This window comes from Prinia subflava, chromosome Z, assembly GCF_021018805.1.
Source record: "Prinia subflava isolate CZ2003 ecotype Zambia chromosome Z, Cam_Psub_1.2, whole genome shotgun sequence".
Lineage (NCBI taxonomy): Eukaryota > Metazoa > Chordata > Aves > Passeriformes > Cisticolidae > Prinia > Prinia subflava.
In genome coordinates this window covers 21787921-21811965 of record NC_086283.1, presented here as the reverse complement: position 1 = coordinate 21811965, position 24045 = coordinate 21787921, and the positions used below count along the sequence as shown (strand labels likewise).

The 24045-nt window shown below is 44.4% G+C and overlaps 1 protein-coding gene across 12 annotated transcripts; it reads left to right on the top strand.

Moving 5' to 3' along the window:
- Nucleotides 1–758: 758 nt before the first annotated feature.
- LOC134564227 (terminal nucleotidyltransferase 5C-like) lies at nt 759–23572 on the top strand. 12 transcript variants are annotated; one of them, XR_010083500.1, is made up of 6 exons: nt 759–898; nt 7568–7689; nt 8797–8911; nt 13919–17922; nt 22350–22419; nt 23424–23572. XR_010083500.1 is itself a non-coding variant. In XM_063422961.1 (4 exons), the coding sequence occupies exon 4, from the start codon at nt 13934–13936 to the stop codon at nt 15107–15109; it is 1176 nt and encodes a 391-aa protein (XP_063279031.1). In that variant the 5' UTR covers nt 759–898; nt 7568–7689; nt 8797–8911; nt 13919–13933; the 3' UTR covers nt 15110–19162. The 12 variants fall into 12 exon arrangements, 1 of the variants encoding a protein (XP_063279031.1); XR_010083501.1 differs by having other exon boundaries at nt 13919–17955; XR_010083498.1 differs by lacking the exons at nt 22350–22419; nt 23424–23572 and adding exons at nt 20413–20629; nt 21417–22328 and having other exon boundaries at nt 13919–17955.
- Nucleotides 23573–24045: the final 473 nt, after the last annotated feature.

Sequence of the window (24045 nt, the reverse complement as noted above, 5' to 3'; positions counted from 1 at the left end):
AATGTTTGCCACCAATTCAGTGGGACCTTCTTTCAGGGGTTGATGGGACCTCATGTTGCACCAGGGGAGGGTCAGGTTGGATATTAGGAAAAAATTCTTCATGGAAAGGGTTCTTCAAGCATGGAGTGCCCAGGGCAGTGGTGGAATCACAGAACCATGGAATATGCTGAGTTGGAAGGGACCCCTCAAGATCATCAAGTCCAGCTCCTGCCCTGCACAGACATCCCAGCAATCCAACCCTGTTCCTAAGGGCATTGATCAAGTGCTCCTGGACCTCAGTCCCAACCGCTGAAGGGATTTAGCAGCCATATAGATGTGGCACTTTGGGGACACGGGTTAGCGGTGGCTTTGGCAGCGCTGAGGTCTCTCGGTGGCCGTAGCGGGCTTTCCCAACCAAAACAATTCCCTGACATTATGATTCTTTGATTCCACACTTCCACGGTGCTGTGCTCTCCACCGGGAGCGTGCGGCAGGGAAGGCGGACGAGGCGACGGCGGCCGCGTCCTCTCGGTGTCACCGCGGGGCAAAGCACGGCCGCGGCGCCGGTGCGCGGGTCCTCCGAGCCGGGGCCGCGGGTGTGCCCGGGGGTTCGGGGTGTGACAGCGGTGCGGGGGACACAGAGCGTGCCGGGGCCACCGGGCGTGCCGGGGCTGCCGCGGGCCCGGCCGGGCGGCGGCGGGCGCGGCCCCCTCACGGCGTTGCCATGGCGGCCGCGCTGCGCTCCGCGGGGGCGGGCGGGGGCGGGCGCGGGGCGGGGCGGCCCCTTCAGCACCAGCGCGGCCGCGGACAGCGGCGGCCCCGGCGCGGCGCGGGCACCACACGGGGCGGCTGCACCGTGAGCGTCCCGCACACCGGCACGGAGCGTCCCCTACGCCCGCACGGTGCATGTCCCCGCACGGTGAGTGAGCGTCCCCCGCGGCCGCTCGGGGAGTGCGTGTCCCCCGCAGGGCGAGTGAGCGTCCCCGGGCGCCCAGCCCGCAGGGCCGGCGGGTCGCGGGTGCCCGCGGGGTTGGGCCGGGCGGGGCCGTTGCGGGAGCGGTTGGGCTCGGTTAAAAAACTTGGAGAAACCCGGCGCGCTCGGTCGGCTCGGGCCTTTTCCTTCTCTCTCCGTAAGGCGTTTTCCTTAGAAACTTTAGGGGTGAACTTGTAAGAAGGGCGGTCTGGCGGCGCGGCGGTGCTGGAGGGGGCTGCGTGTGTCTGGCTGCACGTGAGCTCCGTCCCACCACGGGCGTTCCTTCGCATGAATCCTAAGAGGTCCCTGGATGTGGGCAAGCCCTGCCTCGCCACATTCGTAGTAGCGGTAGTAGGAGCGTGACATTCCTTACTCGCTGTTGGAAGCTCTGTCATCCCGCTTAGATGGTGACAGCCCTGGTAGCTGAGGCCTTTTTTGTGTATTCTGCAAGGACAATCCGTGTTTTCGGGGAGGTCACAGCCTGGAGGTGACAGTGACTGTGAAGTGACAGTGACAGAAAGCTGCGATTCTGTGCCCTAAACTGTTCGGAAGTGCCTGCAGGCAGAGCAAAACTGCTTTCCAGCAACTCGGGGCTGGAATTCTGTGTCTTCCCAGCCAGGAACCACTCTCGTGTGCTCCTGCCTTCTCCCACGGGCGTTTCTGATACATCTTTAAGCCTTTACAAACCTGTAATGGCATTAGTTGTTCCCTCGGAAAGAGGAGGGTGGGCTCTGCGGGCTCACACGTTGTGTTCCGTGTGCTGCCTTAAAAGTAACAGCCTGTTCGTGGCACCCATGAAAAGCAGCCAGGTGGGAATGAATGGGGATGTGCCGAATTCTCCGCTAAAGGCCGAGGCATGAATAATAAATGACAGTGACTCCAGAGCAGGGACTCTCCCGTGCTTCGTGCTCCTGGCTTCTCCTTAAGCTCTAGAGGCAGATGTGGTGTGTCTGTCCCGTTCAGAAATGTTAAAAAAATCCCTGTGCCCTTTCATCCTCCATGTACTGTGCCTGCAGCATCCAGGACTCGGGAATACGGACTTGGTATGTGGAGGGAGAATAGCTGTCTGCATTTTACCTTCTATCCCTTATGTCTTATCCCTCTGGCATTCCCACAGCTCAGTTCAAAGGGAGCACCAATAATTTAATTTGCAGTGCTGCAGACCTTTGACCTCAAGGCAGTGCTGCCTGCACACCCTCCCTGCCCAGTTGTGCATCCCGGGCATAACTTTACAGTAAATTTAGTTTTGTTGCCTCATTAGGCACCAGACACACAGGGCTGTGTAAGGACTGTGCTCTGGAATGATTCAGCTGCCACAGAGACACGTTGACCCTTGTGAGCAAAGGCCTGACCCTAAATTCCTGACCTGTGGATCAGGGCTTGAGCTCCTGCTCAAGCTCAGGAGTAACTGCTGACACAGTAGAGTCTCATAATTTATGAATCAACCGTAAATCAGGGAGACAGAAGAAGACCAAGTTCCTTGAAAGATCACATTGAGACTGAGTTATTTTGGAGAGTCAATTAAGCAGCATTTAGGCTGGCAGTGGAAATTAATTCATTAATTAACAGTGCTTGAAGGAATCAAATTCTACCCATGTTTCAAAACACTCCTAATCCAGAGTAGTTTCGGTGTTCTGGGCTCTGATGATCAGACTGCAGGAGGGGTTTGGGCTGTGCCACCCTTTCTTGGCCACAGCAGGGGGGAAATCTTGGTACCTTTTGCTCTGCTTTGCCTCTCTCATCCATGTTAAGAAGCCTTTGGTGGGTCATCCTGAGGTTGTTGACAGTGTTTGTTGAATTCTCAGTACCTTGATGGTCTCTGCATATGGAGATAGATTTTTTTAATGGATTTAACACATAGTTATGTTTTCCATGTCATATATCTCTTATGTATCTATGTTTAACTTACTGGTTTTAATGGATGAAAGTCAATGAACAGTTAGAAGATTTGGAGACAAATCCCAAGTCAAATTTCACCATCAAAGGATGGGTAATATGGAGTGAGGGATGGTCTATGGAGAGTGGAAGCGAACTCAGGGTTTATCTTACAGAACTCAGATGCTCAGCTATGAATAGACCAGGCCAATTCTGCTCCCATTTACACCAGAGCAGTTCCTGCTGAGTTGAACTGTTATTCAGTCAATTCCTTTATCAGGAGCTGTAGTGGTGGGATGGGGAGTAATAATTTCAGACTGAAAGATGGGAGATTTCAATATAAGGAAGGAATACCTCCCTGTGAGGGTGGTGAGGCCCTGGCACAGGGTGCCCAGGGAAATTGTGGCTGCCCCTGGATCCCTGGAAATGCCCAAGACCCACTGGGACAGGGCTTGGAGCACCCTGGGATAATGGAAGGTGTCCCTGCCTATGGCAGGGGGTGGAACTGGATGGGATTAAAGGTCCTTTCCAACCCAAACCATTCCATGATTCTATGAGTTTATGCCATTTGGGTTCACGCATAAAAAAAATAGAAACATTTTGCAACTTGCAGTCTGGCTTTTTTGCCTTTGCCACTGTGATCTTCATGCAAAAATAGTTATTCAAAGCATCATCAGAGAATCTAAGATGCCTCAGGGAATCAGCAATGTGCCATTGCCTATGGCTGTGCTGAGTTAGTGTGGTACAGCAAGGGAGAACCCAGCTGCAAAACTTGAGCATAATATTGAGCATGATTCCTTCATGTTGCAGAATTGCTCACAGGTAAGCCATCATTTCAGTTCTTTTCTAGAAGAAGTTATTTTAGAAGCTTTAAAAACTGTTTCTTTCAATGTGTATCACCAAAAGGAGAGTTTTCCTCCATAAAATGCCACAAACGGGTACAGCAGATGTTGATTTATGTCCACATCAGCTGATTTTCTTCTCCATTACCCTTTCTGTTGGATCTTTGCTTATCCAGCAGGTCCTGTCGCCCTGACATCTGATGTCCAGTTGGATGTTTTTGCACATTTGGTGAAAGCTTGACTCAGTCTTTCTCCCCAACTCGGTGTCGTCAGGTGCGTGATGGTCATTATGAATTATTGATAGTGATGGAAAAGTCACGAATGCACAGCTGTGCTGCAGGGCACACAGCTTTTTTCTTGGGTTTAATCATTACTTTATCTCCTCTCTGCCTTTTAGTAATAATGTCAACAGAGATTTCGTGCTGCCTTCACCACAAAGGAGGAGCAGCTCCCTGCTCTGCTGCTGCAGCCAGAATCCTTTTTCCTGTTCTAGTTTGACCAGAGTTCTGCAGATTTTTCAACTGCAAACTCTAGAAAAGATTTCATTTATCAAAAAACTATCCTCTATGGGAATCTTGTCTGTTACTGGTGCGAAATTAAACATAAACTCCTGTGCAGCAAATACTTTGAAGATAATGAATAATTCATTTATTTTTCCTCACTTTTATGGTGTAACGCATAAAATTGAGAAAATGGCATTAAAATGGAATCCCACTGCTGTGTTTTGTATTCAGGGAGTAACTTTCTAATGTAAGTATGGAAATTAATTCATAAAAATATGAATTCTATATGAACATTGTAAACACAAATAGCAACATAATTAAATATTGGAAGACACAGTAATCTTTGAGTAGTCTGTGAGACACAGTCCTGTGGAGGTGCCAGCCCAGCTTGCTCCAGGATACAGAAGTTTTCCCAATTGAATTTAAAATCCCTCCTTGCTGTAGCAATCAGGAAGAGCCTTTATTGGGAAGGATGCTAAACTGCTTCACAAATCAGCCTGGAGCCTGGGCCTGGAGCTCACAGCTTCTGTCATGAAATAAAAATACTCCTGGAGTGGAACAGAATAATTGTTCAACAGAAACTTTTCTAATCTGTGCAGAGCAGAGCAAGGGTGACGCAGAGAGGGCCCATCTTTCGGGCTCTTCCCAAGGAAAACTCCATATCCACTCAGGATGAACCATCAGAACCCACCCTCGATACCGCAGTAGGTTTGGAGTGTAAACCCCCACACTGCATTGACTGAAAGAACTAAATGCTGCTTCCAGAAAGGGTTTTTGGGGTATGATCAGTCATAAAAGAGAAATCCATTCAGTGGATGTGGTTTTGTAGGAACCCTCTCAAAACATACAAAAATGTGATCCTGGAGGATCCTTTCACGGTTTAATGACCATGGGGATATTTGATAGTTGTCCTTTGCTGTAGATGAGGGGAGGATGGTTCTGGAGAGTTCCTGAGCCTTGACTTTGTGATGCCCTTTTTCCCCTGAAAGCAGCCCAGTGTTAGGGCTACTGTGGCACATGGCATCACTCATCCCTCTTCCTCTGGCATTTGAAGAGGAGAGATGATTATGAAGATGGTTAATAGATGGAAAAGAAGGATTGTTTCTGATTTTACCTTGCCTGCTTTTGCTGCAGTTTAGTCATAATAATGAGAGTTTTTGATAAGTGAGCTTTGGATTGAGTCACTGGGATCTTGAGTGAGTAAATAGATTTTGGGATTATTCTGAGGAGCTGAACAGAGCAGTCAGGGGAAGCTGCAGCACAGGGGACGAAGGAATCTCTGGGATCCTTGGCTCTTGTTCCTGCCAGTTCAGGGGGCATCACCTTGAAATGCTCTGGGAGAGCTCATAACGTGTCTGAGCAACCTCCACATCCACCAAAGATTTGAGGTGCACCTGGAAGGTTTGAGGGTTGATATTCCTCAGGGTGGGACCTGGGAGTGGGGGCACCTAAAGGAGTGACCAGCTGGGAAATTGTGTCACAGAGGGAAATCCAAGGCACAGAGCCCCACGTCACCTCCCAGACCCTGCTGGATCTCAGGATAGTCGTATGCTCCTTAGGCAGGTAGACATCAGGGGAAAAGGCTTGGGTTGGGTTTGTAGGTGTGTGTTGTCACAATTCATATTCCCAATTCAGGAACAGGGAAATACTCTCTTTTAAAACACAGGGTAATTGTTGACATCCTCATTTTTATTTTTGTTTTTCCTTCAGCTGAAAAAATCCTGGGAACCCTGAGTGTAGAGTAAGGAAATGATGCTTTTTTCCTGTGGTGACTGAGCCAATAAAAGGCAGCTGTTGGGAATAATGTCCCAGTAGGCAAAGCAGCTCATCAATCTCAGCTGCTGCTTCTATGAACATATTATATAATAATGCCTCTTCTAAAAAAAAAAAAAAAAAAATGGCAATAAAGGTCTCTCTCTTCTTCCCCTGAATATCACCAGGGGAAGCTGTAAATTCTGCTCCAGTGTTAATCTGTTCTATCACAGTGATATATCCATTAATGGATATCATATATCCATTAAACCTTCCATCCTTGCACAGAAAGAAATAACAATATTTCAGTGTTAAAAAGAAGTTGTTTTGGGGTTTTTTTTTGCAAAGTGACTGATTTGTCTGACTTTTCCAGACTCCACATGCTGAGAGTCTTTTATCCAAGCAGGCCAGAACTCTTCCCTTTGCCATCAAGGCCTAACTGGCTGCTCACTGCCAGGCTCAAAGCAGAGCTCAGCCTTTGCCAGATTTAACCCTTTATTCCAGCTGCCTACGTGAGCTGTCAGTGCATGGATTTGTGAGCAGGTCAGGAACATGCATTCAGCCAATTAGTGGCCCATCAGGAGTTGGAAAGCAGATGAAAGTTGCAGACAGGGCCTGGCACAACAGACAGGTCCTCACAGGGTGAGCAAAGAAAGTGCTGTGCTTCTGGCAGCACTAAAGTAGCATTTTTAGGGATAAAAATCTGCCTGCTGTAGCAGGGAGGAACAATCCATTGTATTTCTAATAAAGTAATAACACAGTCCATACCTTCGTGGGCTATAAATTCAGATTTTCCTGCAGACTATGCAGATATTTACACTTAAGTCATACTTTAAATATTATCTTTACTAAGAACCATGTATATATTTTGAGCATAAAAGCTGAGATTGTGCAATACAACATAACAAGGAGTAAATTCCTGCAAATATCAAACCACAGAGTGGGCAGGCCCTGCTTGGGATAGTCAGGGAACTTGAATGGATGTTGTGAACTTTGCAGAACGGGGTGCTGGAATGTGAGGTCTTGCAAGGAAAGCCTGAGAATACTGACTGTCAGCATGTTTGAAATTAGAAACAAATATAAGGGAGTTCCTTTACGATATCAGGTGAATATTTACAGAAATATTTCATTCTAGCACAGCCAGTCCATGAGTGTGGAAATTCCAGCAACAGGATCCTGGGCTTACTCTAAATGAGCCAACAACCTCATGTGCCAGGAAACAAGACCTTCTTGTCAGCTGCACGCTCTGATAGAAAGAATCTAAAGCCACTACACAATTCATAATACTTCATTCTGCTGAGTTATTATTCATTCCAAATTTTCTATGATTCTACTACATCCCTGCTAATTTGCATGTCTATTATTTAATATTAAGTTCCCACTCAAAATCCTGTAGGGAAAATGGCAAGTTTCTTAATATCCTTGCAGAGGATTAAGCATGACCTGAAACCCAGAGTCTTTATAAACCCTTTGGTGTTTTTTCCACAACTTTTACCTTACCATTCCCAACTTCAAAGTCTGCTGTTATACCTGCAGGACTGCCAGGCTCTAATGCATCATTTATTATGTCCAGCAGGTGTAACTGGTGGTTAACATTGATCTCTAAATGAATGTGACTGTTTGTTGGGTTTTATTTCCTGCAGCTTTCCTGGGGAGCTTTGTGTTTCTATCAGCAACAAGATGACAATTCATATTTCTACCAAATGATGCAGTGACTCATCCTATTAACTCTGCTGGAATACACACTTCCAGTTGTCCTGCCACGGTGAGTCTGTGGGATTTTGCATCCTTGCTGGGAATATTATTCAGTATTTAGTCCATAAGTATGTGTTTGGTAGTACAAATAATCTTTTCCTAAAGCAGGAACTTCCCAGGGATGACCACAGCCCCAAACAGACCAAATACTGCATATGACAGCTATTTTTTAAAAGTTATTGAAGTGTTTTAGAGAAATTGAGATACTGCTGGCCTCATGTTTTTTAAAGCCTTCATTGGTTTGGACTGGAAGACCTGTTAGAAGGAGCCTCATGTGTTGTAGGAACTGATAACAAGTCATGATAAATTAGCCCTTGAAGTTGTTGCCCTGTGAGGGGATCCCCATCTGACTAAGAATGAGTCTACCATGAGTCATGATGGAAAAACGGGACATCCAAAAAACCCCAAATATCCAGCATGACAGAATATGGATTGTGATTTCATACAGGCTGCCCAAATTAAACTTCATTTTGTGCCTCCTGAGAACTTCCAGCTCATCAAGCCAATGTCCTGGAACATTCCAGTAAAACAGAATCCCAGGATGGTTTGGGTTGGATCTTCCATCCTATCTCATTCTATGGGTGGGGAAACATCCTAGTCCAGGATCCTTCGAGCCCTGTCCAATCTGGCCTTGGACACTTCCAGAGATCCAGGGGCAGCCACAGTTTCCCTGGGCACCCTGTGCCAGGACCTCTCCACCCTTTAAATGAAAGAATTTCTTCCCAACATCCCATATAACCCTGCTCTCTTTCCCTGAAAGACATTATCCATGTTCCTTTTGTTGGGTGGAAAAAGTAGGACACATTTGTGTGGATCAAGTCTCATCCTGTGTTTCCCTTTTAGTGCTCTTGAAGGTGCCATTCTGTGGCACAGCCCAAGCCCACCCTGCAGTGCATTTTGCCCACCCTGCAGCTTTATCTGCCAGGGAAGAGCTGAGCTATCATTTGTTATCCCAGGGAAACTCGATGGTAACTGGACCAAAAACTGATGGTAATTCGTGCATTACCTCTTGATAACAGGATAAATAAACACTGCCTTCACCGCCTGCATTAACATTAATGGAAGGAAAAACTCATGGAAAACACTGTCAAACCAGTTTAAATGTGTCCCCTTTTAGGTTCCCCAGATGCTTTACTGCTTCTCCTTGTCTCGTCTGGGTTTAAATTACGACTGGAAGTCCCTCCACGTTTGACATTGCTGCCTTTGGAGCTTATGTCAGCTGCAGTCCTGAAGTAAGTGAGCAAAATACTTCCGAATGTCCAGCTTAATAGAGAAATGGAACTTTGAATTAAAATAAAGCTTTCTCAGGAGATCATGGACATTTATAGTGATGAATGAAATGTGTAAGCAGGAAAGCCAGTGCAGAGATGAGAGGAATGGCAGAGTTCCTGTGAGTGTTTCTTGAGTGGTCTCCCAAAACAAGGCCATCACAACAGCTCCCAAGACATTTTGCCACATGTGTTTTTTTAGCTTTTTCTCCCAGGGAATAAGAGGCAGGATGAGGAGAAACAACTTCAAGCTGCGACAGGGGAGGTGCAGGTTGGACAGCAGCAGGAATTTCTTCCTGAAAGGGGTGGTCAGGCATTGGAAGGGGCTGCCCAGGGAGGTTTGGAGTGCCCATCCCTGGAGGTGACCAAGGAAGGACTGAAGGTGGCACTTAGTGCTCTGGGCTGGTGACAAGGTGGGGATCAGAAGAGGTTGAACTCAATAGTATTGGAGGGCTTTTCCAACCTCAGTGATTCTGGAATTCTGTGATCTGTAAAAGGTCCCTGCGCAACCAATTTCAAGTTGAAAAATAAAAAGAATTGGAACATTTAAGTATTCCCAGCCTTTGTTGTAAACAAAAAAACATGGGAGCAGATAGATGCAAAGGGAAGAGGATGGAAGTGCCACAGCTGCACAAAAACTATTTCAGCTGTATCCTGCCTGAAAATGCCAGCACATGGCAAATCCTTTGAAAACACACTGAATCAACATTATGGAATATATAAAAAGAGAATCTAAACAGTTTATCAGTAAAATATGAGCTAAATTTGATGAGACTGTTCTCTAGACTGCAAGTATCTGTTTCTATGAAAGTCGTGGGGAACATGAAAGCTGTCATTAGCATGGCAGATTTGCTTCATTCAGATGTAATGCCAGATCTGCTTGGATTTTTTTGATGAAGCTCATGCACCGTGGAGTGCTAAGAGGTGGTTAATGAAACATTTTAGCATCATTGTAAGCCCAAACTCAGAGTTGCTTGCTCCAAAAAGAAAATTAGAGCCTCTAATTTCAATGGGAAAATAAATGATAAAATTTAACAATATTATGTTTAATGATCCAACAGTATCCCAACATTTTTCCACATTGTGACTGATTTATCAGGTGAAGGTGACCACTCAAGGACAGTTGGAAGTTGAGTCAGGGAAATCTTTTTCTAACCTTATAATGAGGATGATATATCACAAAACATGACTGGGTCTGATCCATCTTATTCTGTGCTTCTCTATCTGGTGTATGTAAAAGAAAACACCCTGAAAACTGCTTTTCCTCGTCTTTTTTTTTTATTGGCAGAGATCTTAAATCAGATGGGATTCAGGATCTATTGCAGTTTATGGTAACATTTTAAATCCCATAAACAAAAAAACTACAGAAAAATCACTAGGAGAGAATCTCAGTAAATTAAAATATTGATGACGTGTGGAAAAAAACACCCTCTTTTGAATTCCATTGCCATGGTAGTGATGTTTGTGCAGCTTCCATTTGCCCACGTGCAGACTTTAGGACAAGAAAACCCTGAATGTGGAACTCATGAGATGCTTTGGGGTATTTGTGTGGAAGGAGTTTCACATAGGGAATTCTTTGGCAGGGTACAGCAGGGAAGGCTCAGGGGCAGCAGGGATTGGGGATGCCAGTGAGGCGAGGTATGTCTACACCCAGGGATCACAGAAACCCAGGATGGTTTGGTTGTAAGAGACCTTAAAGATCATTTGCTTCCAGTTCCACTTCCACTGTTCCAGGGTGCTCCAAGCCCTGTCTAGCCTGGCCTTGGACACTTCCAAGGATCCAGGGGCAGCCACAGCTTCTCTGGAATCTCTGCCAGGTCCTCAGCATCCTCACAGGGAAAAATTTCTCTCTAATCTAAACCTCCTCTCTTTTACTTTCTCTTTTACTTTTACTTTTATGGGGAAAACCATTCCCTTGTCCTGTCACTCTCATGTAAATTGATCATCCTCCATTGCAAACAGCACCAGTTTCCAAGGAATAAAGTGGTTTTCCAGCCCATTTTCCAATTAATCAGCTCAGTAGTCACTTGTGCTTGGCTTCATCCAAGTGCTGTGGTCACATGCAGGGAATTTACTTCCTTTCATCCCAGGATCTCTTGTTTTACACAACACTTTGACTAATTACAACCTCAGTGTTGCTGCTGATATATTGTAACTGAGGTTAATTACAATAATAATAACTGCTGGCATTAACCTGAGCACCTCAGTAAATAAATTTGCTCTTGCTTTGAGAAATCAGGTTCCTAATGACTATAGAAGTGCCTGGAAATTGTTCTTGTTGCCAGACAAGACTGAAGAAAAGAACAAAATAAAATCCTTCTAAGAGAGTGCAGGGTTAAAGTATTGGGTTGCAAACTGGTAGCAAATTAGTAAATAATAAAAACTACTACTATTACTACTACTACTACTACTACTACTACTACCACCACCACCACCACCACCATCACCATCATCACTACTACTACTACTACTACTACTACTACTACTACTGTTTATTTAGGCTTACCTGCAAATTAATTATATTTTTGAAAGCAGAATTCCTGGTGTTTTTTTCTTAGTACATTTTGCTCACTTGTCAGAGTTGAAGGTGTTATTTCAGCAGAGAATTCTTTACTATTTGTCATAGAACATTAATGGTAAGACTCTGAGCTCCCAAAGCCTCCCCAGATTCTCCAGGAATCGCTTCAGAGAAATGACATTTTGAGGGATGCTACTTCAACACAAAGAGAGATTTACTCACATTACCTTCTCCTTTCAGTTTCAAACATCAGTATATTCCAATAACATCTGAAAAACCTAAAAACATGTAGCAATAAAGGAAGGATTTCTAAGCTTATTTAGGGACATGTCCATCTTCTGACTTTCCAAGTGTTTGAAGAGGGTTCCTCTGCTAAAAGGGGATTCAATTTCAGCATTCCCTTCTCTAGTCCCTTTTTTTTACATCACACATCAGCCTCAGAAAGGTCAAAGTTTTGCAATATCAAACAAATGCTGTAGTAAAAACTACTACTTAGACAACAATTCTGACAATTTTAAGTTTGCTAGGGGATCATATGGGCTGGTTTACCATAATCTGACATATAAAAAGTTGGACTTGATGATCTTGGAAAGTCTTTTCCAACCTTAATTCTATGAATGAGTCAGGTGACAACATGGCAGCAAAAACATTTGAACAAAACCCTCTCCTTCCAACCTGCCTCCAGTCAAGGTTGTCCCACTTCCAGAATAAAAAGTAGCTATCTGTAAAAGCTGGTTTTTAGGATAAACTTGTACTGAGTTGTCATAGAGGCTCTGAAGTATGCATAGCTATAGATTTAAAGGAATAACCATGGAATTCTAATGAATATTTAATGGTGAAATCATTAGCATGTAAAATTGGCAGTGCTGTGGAGGGCAGTCTCTCTCCTTTTCAGTTCAAATGTTTTGTCCTCTAAATGCCTGCTGGAAAAACGTGGATATTTCTGAATACACCTAGAAACATACCTGTTACAGGTGTGGAATTATGCACTATGTACACAATGCTAGGAGCTATGTGGTTGTGCCATACCTATGGGGCTGATTCCAAGACCTTCACACTGTCAATTCAATTCCCAACTTCAGTCCTGCTTTAGCCAGATTTTAAAACATTCCTTCAAGCTTCAAACATCTGGTTAGTACCATTCTTTGTCATGAGGCCAGGAAGGTGCTTGGAATTACATATGCTCCTGATCAGCTTAATGGAAGCTGAAATTCCAGCAGAAGTATGTGAAATAGAGCTCTGCCATATTCCCAAGCCATTTGGGAGCTCACAGGTTGCTTGAAATTACTAAAATATTCCAGAATGTGGAATCTGAAGGCGAGGGAAGGGGAATGTATGACAACGTACATATGGAGTTACCCCTGGTTAAGAAACAACAGTGGGGACTTTTCAGTAATGTTGTTACTTAGTATGGTTTTACTTTCTTTTTATTCCTGAGCTGTGGCTGAAAGAATATGTTCCAGCCATCTGGCTGCAGAAACACTCGGGGGTGTCTTGCAAGCAGGTTCTGGGTGCTGGCAGATTCCCAAAGGCACTTCTTCCACCCGGCTGGTGCCTCACTGAGCCCATTCAGATCCTACCTGGCCACCACCTGAGTGTCTCATCTCCCTGCTAAATGTGATGCTATGAAGCCAAGAAGTAATTTTAAACTGAGAAATTCCAAAAGCGGAGCTTTATCCCATGTATTCTGTAGGTGCTTCTTTACAGGCTTTCTTGAGGTCCTTTTTCCACAAGACTGGAAGGGGTTTTCTCATCAGATCTGCAAACCACAACTTGCAGAATTATAGATACGTTAATGTAAAACATGGCTTATGGCTTAGAAGGGAAATATTTTCCTCAGAAACATCATGGAGACAGCTTGACAATTATCAGGTATCCAGTCCTTAAACCACAAGGATATTAAAGGATGCGTGTGTTTAGATGATCCATAGAGACCAAAGTTCATCCAAGGCATATGGCTGGATAAATGGGGAACAGGTTTTCACAAAAAACTTCCTAGTCTTTTAGTACGTTTAAGTATTCAAGTCACTGAAGATCAAGGGAGATGTCTAGGCAGGACAGAAAAAACAAATTTGCTCATTTAGCTAATTTTAGCTCTCCACGATGAAATTTATTTGGAGTTCCATTAGAACCACCATATATTTTGTGTTATTAACCTTTGAGTAGTTTTAAATTGGGTCTATATGGTTTTCTGCATTTACTTTGAGTCATGGGTTATACAATAACGTGATGGCTTCTCAGCAGGATTAAGACCTGAGTACATTAAAATTCAATTAAAAGCCTGCGACAAGTGCAGTGGTTGACTCAGACAGTTAGCTGGAGTTGTGTCTCTAAAATGAACAGCTCTGTCTCTACACTGAGGGAGGAAGTTTGGTATAACCAAGTCAAATATCCTATCTGGTATTCTGGAAAGTTCCAACATTTATCACTAATTCCACTTTCTCCCTGTTTAGCCAACTGATATCACAATGACTGAGGACTTGGACCACAGATTCAGCTATCTCACCTGGGATCAGATCAAAATCCTGGATCAGGTTTTAACTGAGGCTATACCTATTCATGGCAGAGGAAATTTTCCAACCCTGGAAGTAAAGCCGAAGGATATAATCCATATGGTAAAGGAGCAGCTGATTGAGAAGCAGATCCATGTCAGGGACATCCGCCTGAACGGTTCCACTGCCAGTCACATCCTGGTGAAGCACAATGGCACCAGTTACAAGGACCTGGACATCATTTTTGGAGTGGAACTTCCCAGTGAGATTGAGTTCCAAGTCGTTAAGGAAGCAGTTCTCAATTGCCTGTTGGACTTCTTGCCAAAATGTGTTAACAAGCAAAAAATCACAGCTCAGACCATGAAAGATGCCTACGTGCAGAAGATGGTCAAAGTCTCCACCGACCACGACCGCTGGAGCCTCATCTCGCTGTCCAACAACAGCGGCAAGAACGTGGAGCTGAAGTTCGTCAGCTCGCTCCGGCGGCAGTTTGAGTTCAGCGTGGACTCCTTCCAGATCATCCTGGACTCCATCCTGGCTGTCTACAGAGCCTCAGACCAGCCCCTGACACAGGACTGTCACCCTACCATCATCGCCGAGAGCATGTACGGGGACTTCAACCAAGCCATGGACCACCTGAAATACAAACTGATCTCCACCAGGAACCCGGAGGAGATCAGGGGAGGCGGCCTCCTGAAGTACAGCAACCTCCTGGTCCGTGACTTTAAGCCGGCGGATGAGGCTGAAATTAAATCCCTTGAACGTTACATGTGCTCCAGATTCTTCATTGATTTTCCCGACGTTGCCGAGCAGCAGAGGAAGATCGAGTCCTACCTGCGCAACCACTTCATCGGCGAGGAGAAGAGCAAGTACGACTACTTGATGACCCTGCGTGGGGTGGTGAACAAGAGCACGGTCTGCCTCATGGGGCACGAGAGAAGGCAAACCCTCAATATGATCACAATTCTGGCTTTAAAAGTGCTCGGAGAACAAAACATCATCCCGAATGCAGCCAACGTCACGTGCTACTATCAGCCTGCTCCCTATATCAGTGACAGAAGCTTCAGCAACTACTACATTGCTCACGGACAACCACCTGTGTTCTACCAGCCGTACCCTTTCCACATACAGCTACAGAGTGGGATGGTGTAGGAACTCTCCGACCTCCAAGCACTCACCACTCCTCTCTTTCCAGTTCTTTCCCTCATAAAGGCCTCATTAAAGCGAGTTTTATCAGCACTTTTGAGTTAAGGACATATTTTTGTGCAAGTTGCCAAAGTTGTTCGGTTGATCAATGTCTAACTCACCATTAAGCAGGTGAAATAAGTGAAGCGTCTGTCATTCGTGAAGTGTTTATACCTTGATGTGTGTTTGGGCTGTATTTTTTTGCAATGAAAAGAGAAGGATATAAATTATTCTAATTTTATAAAAATGAAATGCACTAAGTTCTGGGTTCTAAAAAAAAAAATCTTAAGCAAAATTTAAATGGTGTCAATGAAAACTGAAGCCAATGAAATACCTCTCTGTAGAAATGCCTGATGTTAGAAGGGACAGTGCTCTGGGTACGTCAAAATCAGTCATCCCTTGGTTTTACCCATGTAGTTCCAGCAACATTTATTTGCAGCACCTTTGAAAACACACATTGATGGGTCATCTCTTGGCGGTGGAATCTCTGCTGATCGTTCCTCAGGTCAGTCAGAGACTCAGGGTCACTCCCCTCCCCAGAGTACTGGTTTGTACTGGTGAACAGGAAATGCTCCTACCAAACGCAGGCTCAGCATTTTGTGTATCCAAAATTTCCACTGATCCCAGTGAAAGATTTGGCTGCTCAAGTCAGGCAGTGTCAGAGACCAGGATCTGCCTCACAGATAACAAAAGCTGTAAGAGGTACAACTATTCTGATTAAATTGGTCATGAAAACCAAGGCAAGAGAATGAAAAAGGAGGTGAAAATTGAGCAGAATGGGCTCACTTTCTATTGCTAATTTGTTATTGATCATAGCTGCTTTAATGCACAACAGAGTCAGGAAAAGCCTCCAAAAGCCCAGGACTGTGCTATTTTTAGGTGAATTAAAACAAATCCTTGGCAGTGGCATTTGAAAAACTATTTTATACTGGTAAAGTCCTGTCTGTGTTTAGATACCTGCACACATCCACCAGTAGCAAATGAGGATTTACGATCAGGAAGCAAAACATGAATTACACATTTGTGTGTGTGTGTGTGTGTGTTTACCAAAGATAAGTTTTAAACATGTCACGTAAGTGCCTCCCTGTGCCAGTTGCTCCATGAAATGTTGGAAATGGTGCCAGAGATCTCCTGAATTATGGAAAGGGAAACATGGAAAGGGAAATGCCCTGGGGTTGCAGAGTGTTTGTAGCTGCGACGGGTGGAGGGTTTGCTCCAGGATGAGCAGGTTTGGGACAGATGGTTCTAAGGTGGTGTCACCAAAACCAAACTTGGGAAAAATAACATGGAACTAGAAGGACTAGCATTAAAAGGAAGTTTTGAAGGAGTGTGGGTATAAAATGGGAACAGCCAACTGAAAATGCAAGCTGTAGAGTTTCTTACATCGACTCTGTGTGCCACTATGTTGTCCCTGTCACTGTTCATTCTTATCTCCTCCAGCTCCAGAGCAGTGGCTGCATTGCATCTGTTTACAACAGGTGTCAGGCCTTGGGAATTTCTTCTACTTGGGCACAGGGGTTTGATTTATTTTATGGAGAAATATGGTCAATACATGTGCTGTATTAAATCAAATATTTCTCAGTTTTCTAAGGTCTATGAAGTCCGATTGCCAGTGAAATGTAGCTTTCCTTTTCCTCATTATATTCCTGTACATTTGAACAAAGAATTGTTCAAAGACCATCATCACTAAAGTCAACTTTTTTCTGTAAAATACAGTGCAAAAATTGGTTTTTCTGCAACATAAAAAGGGTTTGCTGATGAAGCTGATTCATTTTGTGATGTCTTTCATGAATAGAGTACTGTTACTTTTGCTGATTTTTCAGATATGTCCAATTTGGTGTCTAAAAGCACACTTTATTCCACTTACACTAAGATCTTTCCATTGGTTAAACTATATTTAATAAAACTGTCAATTCTAATTGCTCTGTGATCAGCTATGGTAACACCATGTTTGCATGAAAGCACTTCTAGGGAATTTCCCCTGTCAGGAGCAAAATTGAGTGAGACATGATGGATTCCTTTTATTTCTGTTTTAATTGAACTGTCGAGATGACAAAGGGAACCTTTCCATTTAGTTTGGTGTTTGCCATGTTAAATAGCACTGTGAAATTCTGTAAGAGCCTTATGTGGGTCATGTCCCTGCTACTGCTTGGGATCTGCAGGGACAAGGAGCTGAGAGCTGAACTGGGGGATCTGTAGGAATCAGGCATCCAAAAGCCTTAAATTTCAGGAGGAATGGGGCTCCTTAATCTCTTTAGATTTGTTGGAAAGTCTCAGTCCATCTGCACTGACCTGTGACCTTAATGTAGTGTTGCCACGTTGATTTATTACTCCTCCACTCCTGGTTTCTGTGGTTGCTGGGTGGAAAAAATGGGTTGATTGTCTCAAGAACCAGGGAACAGGTCAGGCAGGAAGGAGCATTTTCAGCATGTCTTGCATGGCCAGTGATCCAATACCCAGAAAAAATTCTTCATTAAGGTGTTCTCTAACCAACAAGTAGAAACATGCATTGGGTAAAGGACTAAAATACCTTTTGAATCAAATATTGTGAAAGTATCAGGAGTGGTGAACTTGCTGTCGATTTGTATAAATCAGCCTGTGCACTTGTACAGAACTTTATTTAAATGTATATTGAATTCTGTCACCTCTCTGTTGATCCAGGTTAGGTAAGGAAGGGCTCAGACAAAGTCCATGGAGCTGGTGGGAGGAATCCACCTGGCTGCAATGGGCATTGTACCCCAGGAAAGAGGAAAGACTTAGAAGAGCACCTACAGGAAAAGGTACAAAGACATCTATATGCAAAAATCTCTCAGGTATAAATAAACCCTTTAAATTTATGGAAAAAGCTCTTATATTTCTTACCTAGAGATAGTTCAGTTCTGAAGGTTGAGGTTGTGATTTTGTGTATGTAAGCACATATATATATACATGTAATTTATGTGTAATTATATGTAATAGCCTTACATATATAAAATCTTGTGTATCTACACCTACAGGGGCAATTAACAAAACCTGATGGTTTTAATTATTTCCTTCCAGATGTTCTATTGATACCTGGCAGCAGTAATTGATCTGGAGGGGTTTTTTTTTGTTCAAGGTCATAATGACTCTGTAAAGTAATATTGAAAAGGGGATAATATATTGACTGCTGCTTGCAAAACACTGATATCAATGTGTAGGATGAAATATTGGAACCTCTTCTCCAGTTGTTACTGATTTTATCATGTGCAGATCTAAATCTACAAAGAATTTAGACTTTTCTCAGTGCCACTCTCTTGAGCCTCATGCTTGCATATAATTATATCTCATTGTTAAAATCTGTTCAATTATTATAATGCCTGGAAATTGTAATGGTAATTTTATTTAATCACAAAACTTCTTAGGGTTTAAAGCTTAAAGTAATCTAATGTTGTCAGGACCTAAGTGTTACAGTTTCAAGTGCTTTCCTAAAAAAATGTCCTTTGAATTTTGTGTTTTGTTGTAAAAGGTCTATTTGAAGCAAATGCTTTATGGTCGTTCCTTTAAAATGTATTTTGTGAGCTTTATACTCGACGCGTTACAGAGATTTTTGAAGGGGATAAATGAAATGCAAATTGTCCTCAGTGGAGGTGTTGCCCCTCCATGTGTTACCTGGAGCCTGAGGAACTGTGAGGGGATTTGGGTGGTGTTAGAGGAGTTACAATGATAAATTGGGAATAAATTTTGAGTTATACAGGTGTGGATTCAAGTTTGGAGTTATACAGGTGTGGATGGACTGCAGAAATATCTGGAGAAAGGAGGGCAGCAAGCTGAGATTTGGGTTGATCCTTTTTCTATTAAATAATCACATGGAAGGGCGTTCAGGACAAAGCTGTTGCAGATGAAATATTCCTCTTAATGTGCCATCTGAAGCTGTGGAAAAAAGTATTGTAATGCTACAAATGTGTAAGAATCCCACCAATTTGTAGGTCATTAGTCCACGGTGTTGACTGGTGCCTTTGGGTATTTGGGGGGTGATCATTAAAAGAACATTTTATTTTACTTGTGGTTTCCTGTAATCCCTTGATTGCTCCAGCCGGAGCAGGCAGGTTTCTCCAGAAAGCCAAAGTGGAGTGTAATAACTGCAAGGGAGATGAAAATTTGGTTACAGTTCCTCAGGTGCATAAAGCACCTGATTCAGCCTGGCAGATCCACAGAGAAGGTTCCAGAGGGGATTCTGTGGATTTCCAAGCTTGGACTTGCTCTGTCCTCCTTTTCACCAGGCTTGGGTCAAATACTCACATTTGAAGTGCCTACATCTCTATATAATAAAAACCCCACTGTCTGCTGAGTCAATAAAATGAATACTTCAATGACAAAGGATTGGACTTGACATATACACATCCCCATAGATCTGATCCCATTTTTATCTAGGATTTCTGGTGATGTTGGGCCAAGGTCCGAGAAACTTCCACAAACTTGTGAGTTTTATCTGGGCAACATAACCACACTCATCACAGTTGCATTTCTGGTTGTTTACTTGGGTTTTCTGGGGTTTGAGGAGTGGGTTTGGGATTTTTTAGTTTTGTTTGTTTGTTTGTTTGTTTCATGGGCTGAGTTTTGCACTACTGCTCATTAATTCTGAGTTTTTAAAGAGGACAAGGCAATACTGCTCTTTCTCTGGGGGAGGTGTCATAGCTGTTAAATCCCATCAACTCTCAGAGTCTTACAGAGGAGGGGCAGGAACATTCCAGAGCTTTTAACCCCATGTGAGAGTTTGGAAATTCCCAATTGGCTCAAAATGGTCCTCAGTGTTTTCCCTGGCTCCATTCAGCTCTTCCTTGGGCACCAGAGCCATCCCAGACTCTGGGTGTGGTAGGTCAGCAAAACCCATGCACTCCAGGGAAACCTTTTTTCCTCAGTTTTATCCATCATTTCTCACAATGGGGTTTTTCACCTCTTTTTCACTATGCAATGGGTAAATTTTTGTAAAAGCCCTCCCATTATTTTAACCAGCAAACACTATTTAATAATAATTTCATTTCCTGACTGGTTTTTTAAACACAGTTGGATTTTTAAGAATTTGCCTCAATAAAACGGGAAGTGGGGAAGTGAGAAGGCACCACATGTAGGGGAGTTTCCCTTCCTTAAATATTCACCAGATGCTTTCCTGAGGAATTCAAAATCTGAGGAAATTCATGAAGCTGAGAGAGCTGCTTTGTGTTCTAGTCCCTGCCACCCCCATTTTTTCTGCTCCATCAATCCCCATCATTAAATACTATTTCATAAGCAAGCAATTTTCTTCTTCCCAGCTGCCTCCATATTCAGCTCCATTTCATCCTGTGCCATTACAGAACCTGTGCCTCGGAAACGACAATTAGTTACCATGGAAAGGAATTCAAGACCATAATAAATACACTCAAAGGCTGCTCGCTCTGCCTAGGATTCCAAAATAAAAGTAAAAGTCCTCTGGAGAACTGGATGCAGATCATGGATGTTTATGGGCAGTGAGTGCTTGTACATCCCCAGGTTGATGTCATTTTTATTCCATTTTGCTCGTGTCTGGTTGTATGGGAACAGCAAACCCCTCCATGATGCAGCTCTACTCCCTCCCAAGCCCATCCTCTGACAGGAACCCCTTCACCCCATCCTCAGTTTCATTTTTCTAGAAAGATTCCCATCCTGTTGTTGATAGGAGTTTACTCACACTCCTGGTTTGCTGCTGGGATAGACAGGGACAGCCTATATGCTGCCCATATGTTCCTGGATTTCTGCACACACAAAACCAGTGGCGTTTCCATGTACCCGGAGCTGCCCAGGGCCAGCTTTGCCCTCCCATTTTCCCCACGGAGCGGCAGGAGGATGACAATTCCCAGCTTGAGATGATGCAACCCTGCAGTGCTCTCACCATTCATGCCAACAATTTCTTCCTCCAGCGTTTTCTCAGCTCCTGACATTTTCCAGACAATAGGCTGGAACCGCAGCACATGGTTCTGCCTCAAGGATCTGAATGGATGCTGGAATAGATCCCTTTATATTGTACTGCCTGCTTATCCCTGGCTGTTCCCAGGGAACAGCATTGCCCAAGCAAGGATCTGGATTCACCACCAGCCTTGGGATGATTTATCCCCAGATCAGAAGAAGGAGTTGCGACTTTTCCGTGTTAAAGTGCCCACAACTCATTACACTTCCTTAAAACTGATTAAACCCAAAATTCCATTCCAAACACTCAGCTGTGGAACATTACGACAATTTGGGCTGGGAAGGACCTTGAAATACTGTATCCAGTGAATGAATTTGTCAACTTTTATTGCAGGAAAACAAAGTGTCACCAGTGTTTCCATCCAAGGTGTGATCCCGGCATGTGTGCTGTGCTTCTTTCACTGAGACAAGGCCCTGAGTATTTAGGTGCTTTCCTGAACTAAAATGGGATTTTTTCCCCCATGGCTTCTAAGGCAGGTCATGACAGGAAAACAGGTTCTAGGACAAAAACTACAGAAGATCTCTGGTAGAGTGGTTTAGGTAAAACCAGTCTGTGCTTTTGTGAATGCACAAAACAAGGGGTGCTCAACCCCTGTGGGAAGCCAAGAAAGAAGGATCCCAGCCTGGAGCTGCTCCTGTGGTCCAGGTAAAGCTGGGTGATCTCATCTTTGCCAGTCTGGGAGGCAGAATGGAGTCCTTGGCTGTGTCCATGTCCTGTCTGGGACCCTCTGTCCTGCTCTGCCAGGACTACGGCTCTATGGAAACACTGCTGGACATCATCATTTATGGCACTTCCATCACCCTGGAAACAAAGTGGCTGCTCCCAGAGTGACTTTTAACACAGCTAATTATATCATTAATGCCAGGGCCACTGAACCACAGCCGTGTCCCTTCCCTGGGCTGGCACTGCTGATGTTTCCATGGGAATGACCGGGCTCCACACCTCGGAGGGAACACGCCTGAGATGTGACAGGACCAGGGTGAAGTGCCACAGCTTTCTGCCACTCCTCCCAGGGCAGGTTTGGTGGCTAATTCCAGTCCTGCATTGGCTAAAAAAGACTATTTGGAGAGCAAGGAACTGCTGGTGAATTCAGTCTGATTTATTGAGCACTCTGGCCTGAAACATTTCCGGTGCCATCCCTGTGTGTGGGACTTTAGCAGCACTTCCACCTCAGAATGCACTGAAGCAAAATAATTAGTTCAATAAAAGATAATTACAAAAAAAAAAAAAAAAATTTAAATGAAAGCTTTCTTCCCTCTTTCCCAGGGCTTCCTGATCAGCCCCAGCAATGCTGATCAGCTCTTTAAGGTTTCAGAATGACTCAGAGGAGATTTTGGTGAGTGTCCAAAGCATTGCCTGGCACAAGCCACTGGTTCCATGGGGAATGTGACCATGTCCAAGAGCCACATCCAGCCTGCTGCGACAAGGCCTGTCAGGCTCCTGAGATCCACAGACAAGCAGGAAAACGCTGCTGTTTACCTCCTCAGTTGTTCCTACCTGGGGCCAAATCACTGCTGATGAGCTTTTGTGAAGTTTAACAGTGTTAGAGCCACACCCTCACAAAGAATATTTGCTTTAGTTTCTGACTGAGCAGCAAACGGCTCTGTAAAGAGCTAATAAATTATGCTTGGGAGAAAAAACCCACTGAATTATTCAATCCCTATCCCGAGGGCTGCACAGGTTGGCTCTGCAGCTTTATGGAGCTGCTTCCCCCAGGAACAGCCCTGATGGATAGCTGGTGGGTCTGAGGGTGATCCTCAGCATCCAGCTGTTCCACAGAGGTGCTGCCACAACGATTGACTGGGGCTGGCAGCATTTTGAGGGTGACCAATGTGTTTTGAGAGGCTGATCCCTCCCCAGAGCTGCAGGTAGTGGTTTCTGAATAAGGGGAAATAAGAGGAGGGATGGATGGGCTTGTTAAAGCTGAAAACCAAAAACAATCCTTGTGGATTTAGAGAAATCAGTTTAAAAAACAATGAAAATCACTAAAGAGCCACTGAAAACCACATGAGTCTAGTTCCGCTCACCTGGGAGAGATGGATGTCTTCATTAGCAGGTGATACCCAACAGATCCAGCACTGCTGGAGCCACAGGTTTAACCAGGGAATGTGGAAACTACAGGGAGATGGATGTTGTGGAGATGTACCCAAAGCTCTGAGAATAAACCCAAGCAAAGACAAGTAGTGCAGTTGGGGACTGTTTTGCTGGGGTTCAGTTCCACAGTTTAAATGCAATGGTACATTTTTCCCCTTTTGGTGATGCTTCTATTTATCCCTTGTTCCCATCCCTCCACGTGGAAAATCCCTGGACCCAACCAACACCTCTGACATTTTTTTACAGCCACTGGAGTCCTTGAGGATCCTCTGCCTGCTCTGTGCTGCAGCTGTCTTTTGCTCTAAAGTGGAAAAAAAAGAGTAAAATGATGTGTCTTTGCAGAGAAAACAATGCCAAAATGAAATTATTCCAGACTGGAAATAAAAGGAAGCAAGTGGTTCTTGACTGGAAATCCTTTATTGAAAGGTTTGGGCTGGAGGGCCCAAATTCCTGTACCCATCCCATTCCCTTTCCACCCCAGCTCTGGGAAAGGCAGTGGGACCAGAGGTTGGGCACTGCCACCTAAGTCAGCAGAGTGGGTTTGGGCTCCTCTCCCTGATTTCTGCTGGGAAAACCTCATGGAAGGTGGGGGTGAAGGGCTGTAACAGAAGAGAGGAGCCTGTTCATTGTCATTGTTCTCCATAGACAGAGGGGAATGGGGCAGGAACGACTTCCCACTGCTAGAGGGCAGGGCTAGGTGGGATAGAATTGGGAAGAAATTCCTACCTGTGAGGTTGGAGAGGCCCTGGAATGGATTTCTCAGAGAAGCTGTGGTGCCCCATCCCTGGAAGTGTCCAAGGCCAGGCTGGACAGGGCTTGGAGCAGCCTGAGCTAGTGGAAGGTGTCCCCTGCCCATGGCAGGGGGTGG